The sequence below is a fragment of the Labrus mixtus genome, chromosome 15, assembly GCF_963584025.1.
Source record: "Labrus mixtus chromosome 15, fLabMix1.1, whole genome shotgun sequence".
Taxonomy (NCBI): Eukaryota; Metazoa; Chordata; class Actinopteri; order Labriformes; family Labridae; genus Labrus; species Labrus mixtus.
The window spans coordinates 25,769,486-25,785,663 of NC_083626.1; the positions used below are offsets into that span (position 1 = coordinate 25,769,486).

The 16,178-nt window shown below is 42.9% G+C and overlaps 2 protein-coding genes across 2 annotated transcripts in view; both read left to right on the top strand.

Moving 5' to 3' along the window:
• The window catches only part of LOC132990052 (uncharacterized), a 377,347-nt gene that overhangs the window by 334,369 nt on the left and 26,800 nt on the right, over window positions 1-16,178 (top strand). The gene's annotated exons all lie outside the window — the stretch shown is intronic.
• Window positions 11,899-15,494, top strand: zfp64 (zinc finger protein 64 homolog (mouse)). The gene is made up of 6 exons (XM_061058053.1): window positions 11,899-12,152; window positions 12,310-12,468; window positions 12,606-12,752; window positions 12,924-12,986; window positions 13,092-13,343; window positions 13,419-15,494. Exons 1-6 carry the CDS (start codon window positions 12,098-12,100, stop codon window positions 14,801-14,803), a joined length of 2,061 nt encoding a protein of 686 aa, XP_060914036.1. The 5' UTR covers window positions 11,899-12,097; the 3' UTR covers window positions 14,804-15,494.

Below are 16,178 nucleotides of genomic sequence, written 5' to 3' on the forward strand. Positions count from 1 at the left end.
AGGAATTCTTTAGACCAGGGGTTCCCAAACTTTTCATCCCGCGACCCCCAAAATAACGAAATTGCGAGAGACCGGGGACCCCTTCTGTCCCTGGAAGTGGTTAAATCATAACGGTGCACACAGCAGCACGCACTAATGGGCCTATCCTAAACACTGACATGAGAACAACAATTAAAAAATACAGCGGCCTTAAACTAATTGAACATTTTTGTATGTCATGTCACAATAATAGGTCAAATATGTAATTTCCAGTTTGCATTTGTTTTTGGAAGGTAACTCGCGACCCCCCTCCCAGTGTCTCGCGACCCGCACTTTGGGAACCACTGCTTTAGACCAATCAACGGACTGCAGTGTGTCCGACTTCAGCCTTTAGGGTCGAATCGGTGTTCTTGGCAACCCGAACAAAAGGGTACCAAAAAAGTAGGACGGTACAGATCGGTTTACTTTGGTACCATTCTGAACTTTTACGTTGGAAACGCCAATAAATGTGTACCAAACCAAACCGAACTGAACCAGACCGCTTGGTGGAAACTGGGCTTTAAGGACTCGTCTACTTTACTTTGATGGGAGTCTAACAGGGACGTTAACAGTACATATGTTGTCATGACAACACAAAGATTGTAACAGATCCATTTTTATTAAACAAGGCGACATCTTCAGAGCTGCTCTGAAGCAGCCAATGACAGGAGTTCCATTTATAGATGGCTGGACGGGAATCAAACTGAATAAGTCACCAGTCAGAAGTGGATTTCACTTACAGATGACGCATGATTATTTCATATCCCGACGGCCTTTTATTTACTCAAGGCTTCTTTTTTTTCTTTTTTTTTTTAACAGTACACTGGGCAAGGTCGGAGGTTTCACACAAGGAATTGGCAGGAAAAGACTGAAAGAGAGAGATGAAAAAAAACTATAGCGAGATGCTAAAAGATGGATGCTGTCGATTGAGCGTAATGAATATTTTACCGAGGCTTTCTCCATTAGTGCTTCTCTGCAGCATCTTTCTGTATATATATATAAAAATTAAAAAAAAGAGGATATGTGAGAAATAAAAAACAAAAACAAGTAAAAAATACATTCCATCCAGGCGGTGGTCAGGAATTCAGAAACAGGCTTTGGCGAGTTGTCTGCCATTTTCGCAGTGACTGGGTGATCGCCTCCACCCTGCCCCCCACTGCCCCCCCCCCCCCCCCCCCCCTCCTGTGTTATCTCGCTCAAAGCAGTGCCATCCTTCCATTGTAATAATGCCGCTTCCCAGCAGCCCTTGGAATGACCTTTCTTTAATTAACTGCATCTTGATGAGCAGATCTACATAGAATGTGAAGGTTAATTAATGAAGTATCACTGCTTAGTCTTAAAACCATCACCTAGCGGATGACAGCCTGCCCACCACTCTCAATTTTACCCCCCGATCTCATTAGCAATGGTCGGCCAACGGACAGCTCGGCTCTGGCCAGTGGATCTCAAGCAAATTGTATCAAAGCCAGGCCGTTTGATATCTTTCATATGGCTGCGTACAAGCCATATTCTGACTCTACACTTTGAATAATATATGAGGAACACTCACAAATATGCACACACATTCTTGCATCACATTATGTGTTTTTCCAAAGTATGAATGTAGCCGGCAAAACCGCATAAATAATTCAAATGAAGGTAAAATAATATTTCAATTAAGATCCATGTAATCTGTTTCCTGCTACAAAAAAACATGACGGATGGTGATGGATAATTCCTGTACCGTTGCACAGTTTCATCTTGATAAGCTTTCGGTTTCCGTGTGATTTCATTTCAGGGGGCGCACTTCAGCGTCGCTTATCGTCGCCATTTGGAAAGAGGATCCACATCAGCGAATGTTGCCCGACTACTAAAAGTGTCTCCGCGTGGCAGTTTGAGCGGGTAAAAGATGGGACGATGATGACCCGGGGTCTACAGTTACAGCACATCTCCCCAAACTGTCTGTGCTCACGCAGCTTCTTTTTTTTTTTGTCTATCTATGATCCATCACAGCCGAGCAGGAGGTGAGCTATCGCCTCAGTATGCACACAGCACTTAGAGAGCACAAACACTCGGTGGACATGTGACATGATCCATCACCATGGATGCTAGGGGTTTTTGTTGCTTGTTGATTGCAAGGTTCCTCCTCTCCTGGGTATCGCAGGCCAGGCGAGCCACCTGGGCTCATTTACCTCCCCACCTGGCCCGGACATTGGAAAATTAAAGTGAAAGTATCCAAGATGACTATCCTGGGCTGGGCTCTCTGGCTCTGTTTAATGTTGAACGAGAACCACAGACAAAAGGGAGAGCTTTTAGAATCCATTCAGATTTTACACATAATTTGATTGTGTGCAGATTTGTAGTGTTCTGTCTCAGTCTTAAAGATGACTGGAGATTTTATTTTCAAAGCTTTTTCAAGATAACTTCTCTGGGGCAATGGTTCACAACCTTGTTTATCCTTGGCTGAACACAGCCTAATAGAAAGTAATCCTAGATTTTATCCTTCTGGCATGTGCAATATTTATTTATATTCTGTTATCTGGCAAGATACTTCTTTTTTTATACTACATGCTGTAAATACTCCTACCATACATTGCCCCATCTTACCCGAATGAGAGTTTTTGTTGTTTTTGGATGCCTGTTATGTGTTTGCACTTTAAGGTAAAGCTAAATAATTTTGTTGTACAATTGTATAATGACAATAAAGACATTCTATTCCATTATTTTCTACACTACAGCACTTGAGATCTTTGGCACCCAAGGCCTGGCCCTCAGGTTGGAAACCAATTCTCAAGGGACATTACTGAACCCGGGCTAATAAAGTATTTCTGGTTCTGATTGCAGGGTGGTCACATTATTCAATATTCTGATACTTTTCAGCAGCACATGTTTTGAAGGGATACGATCTCAATTTTATTTACGATTAATAGAAATGCAGGTGGTAAACAAAACTACAGGTGTTCAGTCATGTTTTTAACCTAAAGCAGAGCAAAATTAAGAGACCACTGTTTAAAATGCACAAATACATTGCCAACATAGTTGTGCAATTTAGACAGTGTGCAGACATTCAGTGGAAAAATTAAAATGAACAAATATCCGGTGCCAAGGACTTCTCGTTTTTTCCCCTGGAATCGATATCATTTGATTTTTACTGCTATCATCTAAGTTTAAAATTCAACAGCAATTGTGACAACAGCTTCTTTTCTCCAATCTATAATGCAACCAAAAACTTCTTATCGTATTTGAAATTATTGATACAATTATCAATTAAATGCTTCCTGAATAAGTTAACAAGCTGTATTCTATTGGACTTTAAGTTAGTTCATGATGTATTAAGCTAAAGAGAGACTAAAGGCATGTGGGGACAAATGGTTGCTCCTAATGTCCCTGATATCATTTTGATTACCAATGGTGAGACCACAACAAAAATCAAGCTGAAGAATATCAACAACTTGAGCTAATGTCAGCTTGGACATTCATTTAGAGGGAGTAGAAATGGTCGGCATGTTCCAAATATACATTTTAGGACTCGTACTACTTTGGTTAGGGTCTTAACTCGGTCTCAATCTCTTCAGGCATGTCTTGATCTCTCCATCGTGATCCACTTTGATCTCAGGCATGATGATTCGGTCTCGGTTTAGGTGGTCCACAGTTCTATCAACATGATGCAAAAAAATGTCTGCCAGCTTTTCTGCATGGTGTGCATTTTTTTTTTTTACAGACACCTTACAAAGTCTCTAAGTGACTGTGTGTGTTGCTGCTGCAGTATATAAAATGTAGATCTCCATTAGGGAAGTGTCTCTCTGTGTTTTCCAGCTCTGAGAAAAAAAAATGACTGAGGCTCTCTGGGTAACCTTGCTTTAGCCCCTAAAGTCAGAGTATTAATGCACGGCTCGACTTTCGGGAAAGCAGCGGAGGCACCAAAACAAACATCCACATGACAGCAGAGTTTTGACAAGTGCGTGTTTATCCTTTTTTTCATCCGCTATCTGCAGAATAAAGAATAAAATATGACAGATATACCACGGCCATCTGGATTGCAGCTAGCCCATGAGGAAAGCTACCAGTCTCTATTTGTGTCTGTTAGTGCTACAAAGTTATTGATTCTTACCATTTACCACTACAACCTTTTGACAGCAGACACAAGCACGTATGTAAAAGCTGACATGGCTGACTTTGTGACAAGCTAACAAAGAGTGATATCCCCCTGCTGTCTCTCACTGCCGTCTGTGTATTTATGGATAGAATAGAGGAGAATTTCCTTCCACCTGTGCTCCCATCTATACCTTGTTTTTTATCCACATTGACAATGATTTTCCAAGCCTCATTTATGGATCAAGTCATGAAGAGAGACAGAGTTTTGTTTCCCATAAATTGTTCAGCTTTTGGCAGCGTAAACCCGATCCCTAATTGGTGTAGCTTTTTCGCTTCCACTGATACAGTGTCACACCTTCACTGATGACTGTCAGGTAAACTTTCCATACAGAAGTATTTCTCCGCTGAAGCGTCTATCTGATTTCTCCTTTCAGCGCCTCGAATGACACCCCGCTAAAAGCTGGCACAATACGCTCCCCGCACACACACACACAAAACGCTGTCACCAAAGACAACTCGGGGAGAGAAGCGAGTGTTTTGAGAGTTTGAAACAAAATAGCTGGTGCAGCATTTCCCCGTTTCCGTCTGAAATCCTTGACACCAGAGGATTTACAGTGAAGTGAAGTGAGGTGGGTTTGCCGCACGGAACAAGCTGTGGGGGCTGAGTTAGCTCGAGTGGGAGGGAGGGATGGGGTCCACACACTACACTCGTGCTGACAGGGATCCTCCCTGTAGCGCGTGCTTTTTTTTTTTCCATTAGTTCTTACTCACTCTCTTGCCCTCCAGACCCGCAGAGTGAGGGAGATTTAAGTGGCCAGTCAAGTGAAATCCCCAAGGTTTGGCAGGTGTGAGGTCTGGCTTCATTATCTACAGACACCTCTGTCCAATTATGAGCCTTTCTCCCTCTGTGACGATGATGATGCCACATGTGTGTGTGTGTCTCTAAGAGTACAGTATATGTGTGTGTTGCCCCATTGTTATCTGTCTAACTATCACGATTGCCTCCTCCCTCATGACATCATTGACAATTTCACACACGCGGATGTATGTCGGCGCACACACATTCACGCCTCATGCATGCACATACATGCACAGATCTTTTGTTTAGATTAAGAGTCCAACAGTTTTGTCCGTGGTATGGTGGCCTAGGGCTGGGCGATATGGACCAAAACTCATATCTTGATATTGATTAGCTGAATGGCGATACTCGATATATATCGATATGTCTTTTATTAACAGTGAAAACATATGGAAAAATAAACTACCTGTTTGTGAATTTAAACATGTGAAAAATGTTCCTTAAATACAATAAAAGAGAGAGAGAGGAGGAGCAGGGTTAAGAGGAACAGACAGTCAGTCATCATCAGTGAGATGAGAAAAAGGTGACCTGGCACCTCGATAATGTTATTTTAATGCAACATAAACTATATCCATATTAACCATATTGTCTTACCCTACATCTTGTTTGAAAATATATCGATATATCTTAAAAACTCGATATATTTCCCAGCCCTATGGTGGCCCACAATGGCCTTTCCCAGATATGTTTCTTTCTAAATGTTTTATGACATGAAAACATTTCACAGAAAATATCATCCAGAAGACAATATATCCAGAAGACAATATATCGACTGATATGGGAGTTTTGTGGCCGATATCGATATTGGGGAGGGAAAAAAAGCAGTTACCTATATATCGACCGATATCTTTAAGATCTATTATCAATCTGTAGAGCTAGGTAGATAGATAAACACACATTTATTGTGTTAATCGCTCAAATGCAGATCAAACACTTGTGATGAAGACAACATGGTCACTCAACTGGAAAGTGACTGTGCATGTACGTGCATCAGTTACACTCTGGAGAGTGATAATGATCGTTGTAATCCACACTCTCCTGGTGAAAGAGAACTGCTGGTGTAATACAATGAAACTAAAATGAAATGCTGTTTGACTGGTGAATAAATCGAATACTATCGGCGGATATCTGGGATAAAATTACCTGACACTAAAATCGGCCGATATTATCGGCTGGCCGATAAATCCGTCAGGCTCCAGAAGACAATACTTGGGGCGCTTGGTTAGAAAATGTGTCATCATATTTTTGTGTTCCACAGAGCACGTTCAAACTCAAGAGTTTCTATATGTATCCATTTCACCATAATTTATCGTGCCATTAGTGTGTTATCTTTTGTTCTTATTGTTCTTTTACTCATATTTCTTTTAGGTGAGATTGCGTTTTAAGAGTGTACAGCACTTTGGTCATCTGTGTTTGTCTTGAATGTGCTGCCTAAGTCAGTTTTGACTTTGACTTTTAGTTACCCACACTCTCAGCACTGTCTGCAGTGCATGCAGCAGAGCATCACAGCTCAGCAGTCCATGGTACGCGCTAGAATTGCTTCACACTTTATTAAAAGGTTAATTGGTTTAAAAAGAAAAAAACAGAAAAATGAGTCATATGTCAGAGCGTAACTGTTGCAAAATTTATGCACAATCCACTCAGAAAGGTATTTTTTCACACTCACACTGTAGCTCAATCAGCTTCAAGTATTCACTGAATTTATTGCCCTTAAAAAAACAGGTATCAGGTGCATGAATCCAAAAAACATCAGGCACTAGTTTAGATTTAGTGCTGAGGGTCCAAAATATTTAGTCCATGGCTCCATCTCCTTCTGTAGAAGTGGAGCAAAGCAACACCTGAAACCTACTTGTGCAATAATGTTAATGATGATCAGGCCCCCAGACTCACTATAAAGAAAGCAAAGAGCCACGATAAATTACGCCCAAACCATCCTGTGATCAACTGTCCTGCTGCGTTTGATACATCTCCACGGCTTCTCCATTTTGCTGACCCACTGGTTCCAAAATGTCAGCGACTGAAAACTGGAGCACTGCCTTGTAAGCTGCTTCAAACAAGCACAGGGACTTCTTCTCTCTAGCCTGATTTTGGACACCCCCTGCTGACACTAAAACAAAAATACAAGCCTACACTCAAGTACCTGGCTGGCTGGACTCCATTACAAACACTTTTTTTTGATTCACATTGAAATGCACTCTTAATTAAGAGGAGACGGAGAAGGGAATTTTTTCTTCCTCTATGTTACATTTTACAGCAACTACAGCTGGAATGACATGATTGTTTAATCTTCAAAAAATTAAAATGAGTCAACTTTAAAGTATAAAAAAAATTCTATTCTCTTTTAAAAACAGTCGCAATTGTATCTTTATTTTAAAATCGCAGCATGTTGAATACTCTCCTCCTCAGGCCGTGTCCTGCTATTGTCTCTGAAGCCACATGTACTCCTCTCCTCTCTGGTTAGCCTGCACTCATCTGCAGCCCTATCATCTGCATCAGTTGGCAGATACAAAGAACATAGCGCTGTTTTTGCGTGTGAGCATGTGCGCCTTTTGTGTGTAGCACTGCTGCACTTGCTCGCAAATATCTGTGTTGGTGTGTGTGTGTAGTTGTGTGTGTGTGTGTGTGTGTGTGTGTGTGTGTCTTTTTATATGATAGAGTGGGAGTGTTGGAGGCATCTGATGGTTCCCAGACTTTGGCTCTGTTTTTATCTGATGCTGTGATGGCAGCTGTTGACCAAAGGAATTCATACATGTGTGTATAATTTGTCTTATGGCTCTAAACAAACACGGGGGGACTCGGGACGTCTTTTACCCCTTCGATTTGACGTGACACAAACACAGAATAGCTACGTGTGTGTTTTGGTTCGCTTGATTATCATTTCGGGGGGGGGGGGGGGTGGTTGTCTATAAATAGAAAGGACCACAAAAGAAGTAATCACAGATTTCTCAGATCGGTATACCTGAAGTGATGCAGGCTAAAGCGTGTTGCATCACAGCTTTGACCTCACCGTGTTGTTTTGCTTTTCCTCTTAATGATAATCATCTCAGGACTGGCAGCAGCAGCGAATGAGCCTCTCCTGAATCGCAAAAAAAAGAAGAAAAAAAATGACATGAATTAATAATGAGCAAAATTACTCAAACTCTGCACACCACGACCTGCTGCAGCAACGGTGAGCAGCGGGGCCCTAAGGTGACATAGCTGGATAAATATTTGATTTCTAAATATGATTTCGGGGTCCTGAGTCTGTTGTGGGACACTCCTGCGCAGGTTATTGCAGCACATGGATAAACCATTAAGCTTAAAAAGGGGGAGACTTGGGATCGGTCTGCAGGCTCTTGTCTGGACAGGATCGAGACTCAGAGACCTTTTTTTTTGTGTGTGTGTGTGTGTGTGTGTGTGTGTGTGTGTGTGTGTGTGCGTGTAGCAGCCAGCCAGCTTCTGAGGCTTTTCCAGTGAAGTGAGTAGACGGTGTTCTTTGGGTGCCCTCAGGTGGAAGCCTGCTATAATTGCTGTTGACAACCTACAAGTCATTGTGCAATTAAAGCATCTGCCGCTCCTGTGTGGCAGCGGGCTGTGATGCCTTGTGACAGCTCGTAGCCATTAAGCAACTGTAAGCAGCTGGCGTGCCTCGATGGGGGAAAATAATGTGACAGAGGCACACTCCCCCCCCCCCCCCCCCCCACCCACCCCCCTATTGTTGCCCTTGTCTCATTGGGGGAAAAGAGGGACATTGCATCACTCACTGGATTCTCGTCCATATCAATAAATGAGAAAGGGCCACATCTACAAATGAGAACCGGCACAGCTGGACGTCTGAGTGATACTTTGGTTCTGAGAACAACAAATGAATACGAGCTTATTGTTTTAGAGGATGGAGGGGGAAAACAGTCACGAGCGTGCAGCGTGCCCGGGTATTACTGCGGCGCTAAAACAATCTGAAAACTGATCAGTTAAGTCAGTCAACAGAAAATTAATTCAAAGCTATTGTGATAAATGATCAATCACACGGTCAATTTCTAAAGAAGAAAATTGTCTTTTCATTGTTTTAAATGATAATGAAGTTCACTTCGAGCTGCAACAAGTAACCATTAATGGACAGTCAGTTAAAAGAAAACATACAAGGCGACTATTTAATTCACTTTTTTAGTACATTTTTTAAGCAACATAGCAAACATAAGCTCATCCAGTTTCATATGTGATAGAATCTGCTGCTTCCGTTTGTCATTTATGATAGTGAATAAAACGTTTGGGGGATTTTTGGAGCTCTACTTTAAAAAAACATATTTGGGGGTCTGGATGTTTGTTTGTATCAAAAACAAAAAAAAATCAAATCCTGGGGCGCCTGTAGCTTAGTGTTTATGTTGTGCGCCCCATGTACAGAGGCTTTAGTTCCCATTGCAGCGGCCTTGGGTTCGAATCCAACCTCGGCCATTTGCTAGATGTCATTCCTCACTCTCTCCTCCCGACATTTCCGATCTCCCTTCAGCTGTTTTATCTAATAAAGGCAAAAATATATTTTTAAAAAACCATCTGAATCCAGTTGCATTCTAGTAAAGGGTGCACTACTGTCATGCACTACATATTTTCTACAGAGAAATAGTTGTCGTCTTATAAATAGGATGTATTGTATATGTTGTAAATATGATCACATTTGGACTGGATGTTCTATGATTGGCTTACACATAAGTGCTGTCACAGTTCTGCTCTACTTCCTGCTTTCCTGCCACTTGCATTAACCAATAAGTGACTATTCACTGTGAGCTGGAGAGTATTTAACTTTTTCAAGTCTGTACCTGTACTGTTTGACTCTGAAGAAGACGCAGTGCGAGGAAACGTTAGTCCTTTGCACCTTTTGTTAAATTTGCCTGAAGTGATTTGTGTGCTCCAGTATTTTCTTTGGTTCCTGTCTTGAAGAAACCCACCCAGTATTAATCTACTTTATAGCTCTGCTTATATTTGTCTCCAGCTGTCAGTCCAATCAATGTCCACTTATATCTTCAGTCTACTTTATCTACTTTATATTTAATTTCATAATTTATATTTAAGTCTATATTGCACTGACTTAGCTGCTCCTTATTTTTGTCATCATGCTTCTGCTCTGTGTGCCTTTAAATTTCCCCTCAGAGACAAATAAAGTGTCTTCAATTGAATTGAGAAACCTTTTTCCAAATATCAAGACCACAAAAAATATTTGTAATAAAATAATTGGTAACTGCAGTCCTAGTTTCTTTTTACTTGTGATGATTGCTGCAGTGTTCCCTCTCCAATAAGGACCAGTGATGAAGTGGCTAACTGTTAATCGTGGTCACACTTCTTCCTGAAGGGGCGGGATTTCTTTGCCACAAGTGTGAAAATCTGGCAACAACAACAAAAAAACCAACAGATTTACGATTCTTTTGATTGTAAAACATGAAGTCTGGATCAAAGCAGAGAGACACACTGGCCTGTTCTCCACTGCTGGAGAGATGACATAAGTCTTTCTTTAATTAAGCCATCTCTGAGTCATTCGTCTGTCACATGTGAGTGTGCTCTTTGATGTACGTTTAAGTGTATTGAGTTTGTGTGGGGGGATTTATGTGCATATGATTTGCACGCTCTTCGGTCAGATCTAATTATTTATTTACTTATCTCCTTTTCATGTCTTGTCTTCCTCTCGACCGAGTCATCAATTTTCGAAAAATGCCCAAAGAAAACATACTTTCCCCCTAAGATGACATAAACGGTTAGGATACATTTATCTGAATATACAAGGACGATCCTGACAGAATCAAATCCAAAGAAAGCAGTAATCAACCAGTCAGAGACGCATATAGGCAGCCCCCTGAAAGCCCTTACATTGTGTGCGTGTGTGTGTGTGTGTGTGTGTGTGTGTGTGTATGTGTGTGTGTGTGTGCGTGTGTGTTACCTCCTGTCTGTCTCCAGGATTTGCTGTTTCAGCAGGGAAGGAATCAGTCCTGTGCCTTTGCCGTGCAGGAAAGTCAGCGTAAGGAAATTCCTGAGCTTCACAGTGGCAATCAGGCAGTTAAGGACCTGCCAGTGAAAATGGAGCTGTATGTCAGTCACTTTCATGGCTTATTCACACCAGCACACCAGCTCTGGCATAAAAAAAAAAAAAAAAAAGAGGCATTCTCATTCACTCACCCCAACAACCTCATAAATTGCCCTTAGCTATACTTGAAAGACGGCGGTGTATGTATGTTTAAGTGTCTTACAACAAACTGCTATATCTGGGGCTTACCTCTCAGAGGAGTAACACAGGTACCACAGGAAGTGCCACCTCTATTTCTTCTTTAATGTGCTAAAGTTGTAGCGGAAAGTGGACTTTCGAGCCAACGCTGGTTTTAAAGTTAAATAATTTATGTGGTTTAACAAAACAATACTTTTTACTTCACTTCAGGCCATTTTGGGGCCTTTTAAAACACGCTTCCACTTCGACAGGTGGCAGTAATGTCACCTTTGACCTTATATGACCTTTGAGTGTCCTGCTGCCAGGCTTTTTAGAGATGAGGACATCCCAACAGAGGGGCTTCAAGTCGCTCAAATTTCAATTAATATGAGGAAAATGTTACTTTTTACACATGTTACATCATTTCATCCGGGCTTTTGTAAAGGAATTTAAAAGAATTTCCGGGACAAAGTGGACCAACGTTTGAAGCCCACACACACAGCACAGGTGATGCTGCTTTCAGGTACCGGTGAATGACGTATGACACTGTCGGTAATAATAGCGTTTTCCCCTTTTGTGTTATTTTAAAATCATTTTGTGCAATACATGACAACCTTTATACTCAAAGTTATAACAATGACGCAAAATAAATGCACTTTTGTTGCATAATCTACCAATCTGAGAGGTTGAATGTTTGATTTTCCCCTTCGTTGTAAAGGCATCACGTGACGTCACTCGGACGGAGCACGTTTGTAGGTTTTGCACCGGCGCTGCCGTAAACTTCACGTAGCATGTCGTAAAAAAAAAAAAAGAGCTATCGTTTGTTTTCAAAGTAGCAGACTTTCATGTGCATTGATATCCTGACTGTGGTGCGTTTTAAATTGTGTATTGTATTTGTGATTATGCAGGATGCCTCTTCAGTCGAGTCTGTACACTTTAACAACATGGTGGACGTCGTGTAGGCTCTGAGGAGCCAGAGAATGAGGAAAACCTTTAGCAAAACAAGCACGAAAATGGCAACTTACAACGCCGAAGGTAAAGGGGAAACTGCTATTCAATAACAATATACCCTTTCTATAATATCTGCAATATCTCAGTGGTGATTTTGTCTCAGTTTCAAACAAACTTCGCGTTGTAATGATGGGTTTCGTTTTGTTGTTGTTGTTGTTGTTGTTGTTGTCCTCCTCTGAAGTCGCTGCAGGGCATTCTGTCTTGGTGGAGGTGAGTCCAGACATCCACATCTGCGGCTTCTGCAAACAGCAGTACAATAATTTCGAGGTGTTTCTCGCCCACAAGCAAAATGGATGCTCTCTGCCCACCTCCGACACATCAACAACTACCACACTTCCAGGTGAAGTGCAATTGCTACTGGGTTTGTTATCAGCTATTCACACACACACACACACACACACACACACACACACACACACACACACACACACACGCAAACTGACAATCTCGTGCACTGTCCTCCTGTCCTGATTTCAGATCCCAGCACTGAGTTTGTATTTGAAGAAACGTACCAGTCGTGCGTTCGGAGAGGTGTCAAAAAGATCCTGACCAAAGCGCAGAAAACACCTTCGAAAAAATTGAAACCGGCCCTGACTTCAAAGAGACACAGCTGCTGTTTCTCAGGTTGGTGCCTCTCGCTCTTTATGACTGTAACACGTTCTGTACTTCCTCCCCTGTCAAGTCCCCCAGTCGTTAGTCCTTTTTTTTTTTATTTATCTACTTTGAGATTAACTTTCAACAAGTGCGCAGGCGACACACACACACATTGTAAAACGCAACAATGCTGATTTACAGGTTGCACTTTTAAGACACAGTATGGCCAAAAAGACATGGAGCGGCATCTTAAAACCCACACCGGTAAGTTCAAGCCCCTCTTTTATTTAATTTTTGGCTGATTGAGCACTTCAGTTTCAGATCCTGACTTTTTTTTTTTTTTTTTTTTTTTTTACGTCCTCCATCCAGGCGAGAAGCCGTTTGAGTGTGAGCTGTGCCACAAGCGCTTCAGTCGGCGGGACAAGCTCAACATGCACAGCCGCTCGCACACGGGCGAGAAGCCGCACAAGTGTAAACACTGTCCGTACGCGGCGGCGGACAGCAGCAGCCTGAAGAAACACCTGCGCATCCACTACGACGAGCGGCCTTTTAAGTGCCAGATCTGCCCGTACGCAAGCCGCAACTCCAGCCAGCTCACTGTTCATCTCCGCTCACACACCGGTGGGTTTTTAAAACGTCTGGAGTTCCCGATTTTCATGACTGTATTGATGATTAATTTTTCTTCTGATTTCCAAGGGGATTCACCTTTCCAGTGCTCGCAATGCGACGCAAAGTTCAAAATCAACTCCGACCTGAAGAGGCACGTCCGCATCCACTCGGGCGAAAAGCCTTACAAGTGCGACTTCTGCGATTACCGCTGCGCCATGAAGGGCAACCTGAAATCCCACGTCCAGATCAAACACAACTCCGGGGACTCGCTCAAATGCGGCCACTGCGACTTTCAGTGCGCCAGCAAGACTGCTCTGCGGCAGCACACCCGAGAGCACCAGCCGGTTCAGCCCATGCAGTGCTCCAAGTGCACTTACTCGTGCACCAGCAAGGGGGCGCTCAAAGTCCACGAGAGGATCCACTCGGAGGAGCGGCCCTTTAAGTGCGACTTCTGCAACTTCGCCTCCAAGCAGCGCAGCAATCTGGTCATCCACAAAAAGAAGTGTCACTCGGATAAGCCCGAGAAGGGCGGCAAACTAGGAGGGAAGAGCGGAGGGGGCGATCCTCCGAAAATGCCCGCGGGCTCCAGGTATCGGGCGAAGCTGGAAGCGGCTCGAGCTTTCTGCTGTGACTCGTGCGACGCCTCTTTTGTGAGGGAGGACTCTCTGCGGAGCCACAAGAAGCAGCACAGAGAGGCTCAGAGTGTGTTGCAGCTGCAGGCCTGCACCCCGCCCGATGCCGTCAACATGGTTCCTGTCGCGACGTCGCAAAACGGCGCCCAGCTCCATGTTCCTCTCCAGTCCGACTCGATGGCTCCTTACAGCAGCGCGCAGCTCAAAATAATTGTATCGCACCCTCTCAGCCAGGAGAACACTTTAATCCCAGCCGCTGTGGATGCTCAAAGTAAAACCAACATGGTTCTGCTGAGTCCAGAAAGCCAGGACATGGTGGTGAACTCTATGATCCATCAAGTCAACCTTTTAGCGCCGATTCAACCCCTCGGCTCCTCCCAAGCCGCAGAAGCCGCCATTGAACCTCAGGCGGTTCTTTTGACGCAGCTCGCTCCCGACGACGCCAGCAGCCAGCTCCACCAGGCGCTGCTGCACACGGCCATAACGGCTCAGGACTCCGGCGGCGGCTCCCAGACCTTCATCACAACCTGCTCCGAACTGGAGGGACTCAACGCTCTGATCCAGGAGGGCGGCACAGAGGTGACGGTGGTGACGGAAGGGAACACCGCCTTGGTTATGAATCCCCCCGACATGGTGTGCGGACCGTCGGGAGAGCCAGCTCAGAGGACAGTCCGGGTGCAGGAGAGTGCCTTAACCTGTGAGGAAAGTGCGTTGCTCGTGCCAAACATCACTCTGAGCAGCCAGAACGTCGTCATCCACAGCGTTCCTCTCATAGTGTCCACACAGGCTCAGCAGCTCTCTCCTCACACACTCTATTCAGATTCACACACACTTGAATGAGGAGAGGGTTTGCTGTTTTCTCAGAGTCAAAGACTGTAAACTGCATCATAAGCTATTTCTTCACCAGTAAGAACTCTTAGGACTAAGGTTGCGTACAGTATGTGCAAGCCTTTATCAACAACACCTTTTTGTTTCTAGAGATTTCATCATGAATTACTTCAGTAAAAATACTGTTTACTTTGGAATTAATTGTTGTAGTAGCACCACAGTTTAATCCTAATTGTGTCATGTTTAGCACCAAATATGACAATCCATCAGTTGGGCATCATCTCATGCTCTATTTTTAGGTGTAATTTTGTATACATAGACAATAAATCAACTGAATTAATTCTTCAATTTCAGGTTACATCTCAAAGTAGTAAAAGAAAATAAAGAATGGAGCTAAAAAACTCAACTTGAAATTGAATGTCTGTGCCATGAATGTCTCCGTTTTGTCCAGTAGGTGGCGGCAGAGTTACACAATTAACAGGTAAGTTTACGTTGAGGTTTGGAGTACCACTGTCTTGAAGTATTGATTCTACACTTTATTTTATGTGCAGCTTAAAGGAAATTAACATTTCCAAGTCCCCATTCTGAATCTAAAAAGTAGATGTCTTATGTTATAGGAAACATCAGGCCGAATGTCAAGGTTGTCCTTTCTGAAAGGCATGCAACTCTCCCAATGGATTTTCAATAAAGTGCCTTGAATCTATCTATTATTGTGGCCATTTTTACACTCAGACATCAGCACTTAGTATCTTCAGAGTGAAGGCTGCACCTTTAATAGGAGTCTCTTATGAACAGGTGACCATTGATTTCTTTGCCGTCCCTCAGCACTAATGGCTCCACTGATGCAGACTCCTACTTTGTTTCTGCTTCAGCATGGCCACAAACTCAGAGGATGTTTTTTTTTCCCCCAGCTTTCAAGTTTTTACCCAGAGTATGTCGTGCTCTGTACTTTTAAGTGCTAAAAATCTGTCGTTAAATAAATACTTTGTACACAACTAATAGCAGAGGACCAAAAAGACAAGAATACCGCTTTTGATGTTACACATTATCTTGTAACTTGAAAGCTGTGAAATTACTTCTGGTCCATTATAACTCAGTATGCTCACTCAACTACTTGATTAAAGTAGCATAAAACATGGACATACTTTTCATAACCACTTCATTTTCTACTCAGAGGGTTATCCTGTACATTTGACCTCACTGTCTTAAAGCTTTGCCCTCCAGCAAATTAGATGATTAAAGTACTAACAGGATATTTTGAGGAATAAAACCATCTGATTTCTTGACTATAAGATGTTCTGAAGTATGAAGTTACAGCTGTCACCCAGCTTAGCTTAGCATAGAGAAGACAGTAGGCCTAGCGAAAGTGAAACTGTGTTTTTAAACT

Excerpts from the sequence above, each read along its gene's own strand:
- zfp64 (XM_061058053.1), top strand. The coding sequence starts at position 12,098 with ATGAGGAAAACCTTTAGCAAAACAAGCACGAAAATGGCAACTTACAAC. Across the intron at positions 12,153-12,309 it reads GGCAACTTACAACGCCGAAG|TCGCTGCAGGGCATTCTGTC; the intron begins GTAAAGGGGAAA and ends CCTCCTCTGAAG. Across the intron at positions 12,469-12,605 it reads AACAACTACCACACTTCCAG|ATCCCAGCACTGAGTTTGTA; the intron begins GTGAAGTGCAAT and ends TCCTGATTTCAG.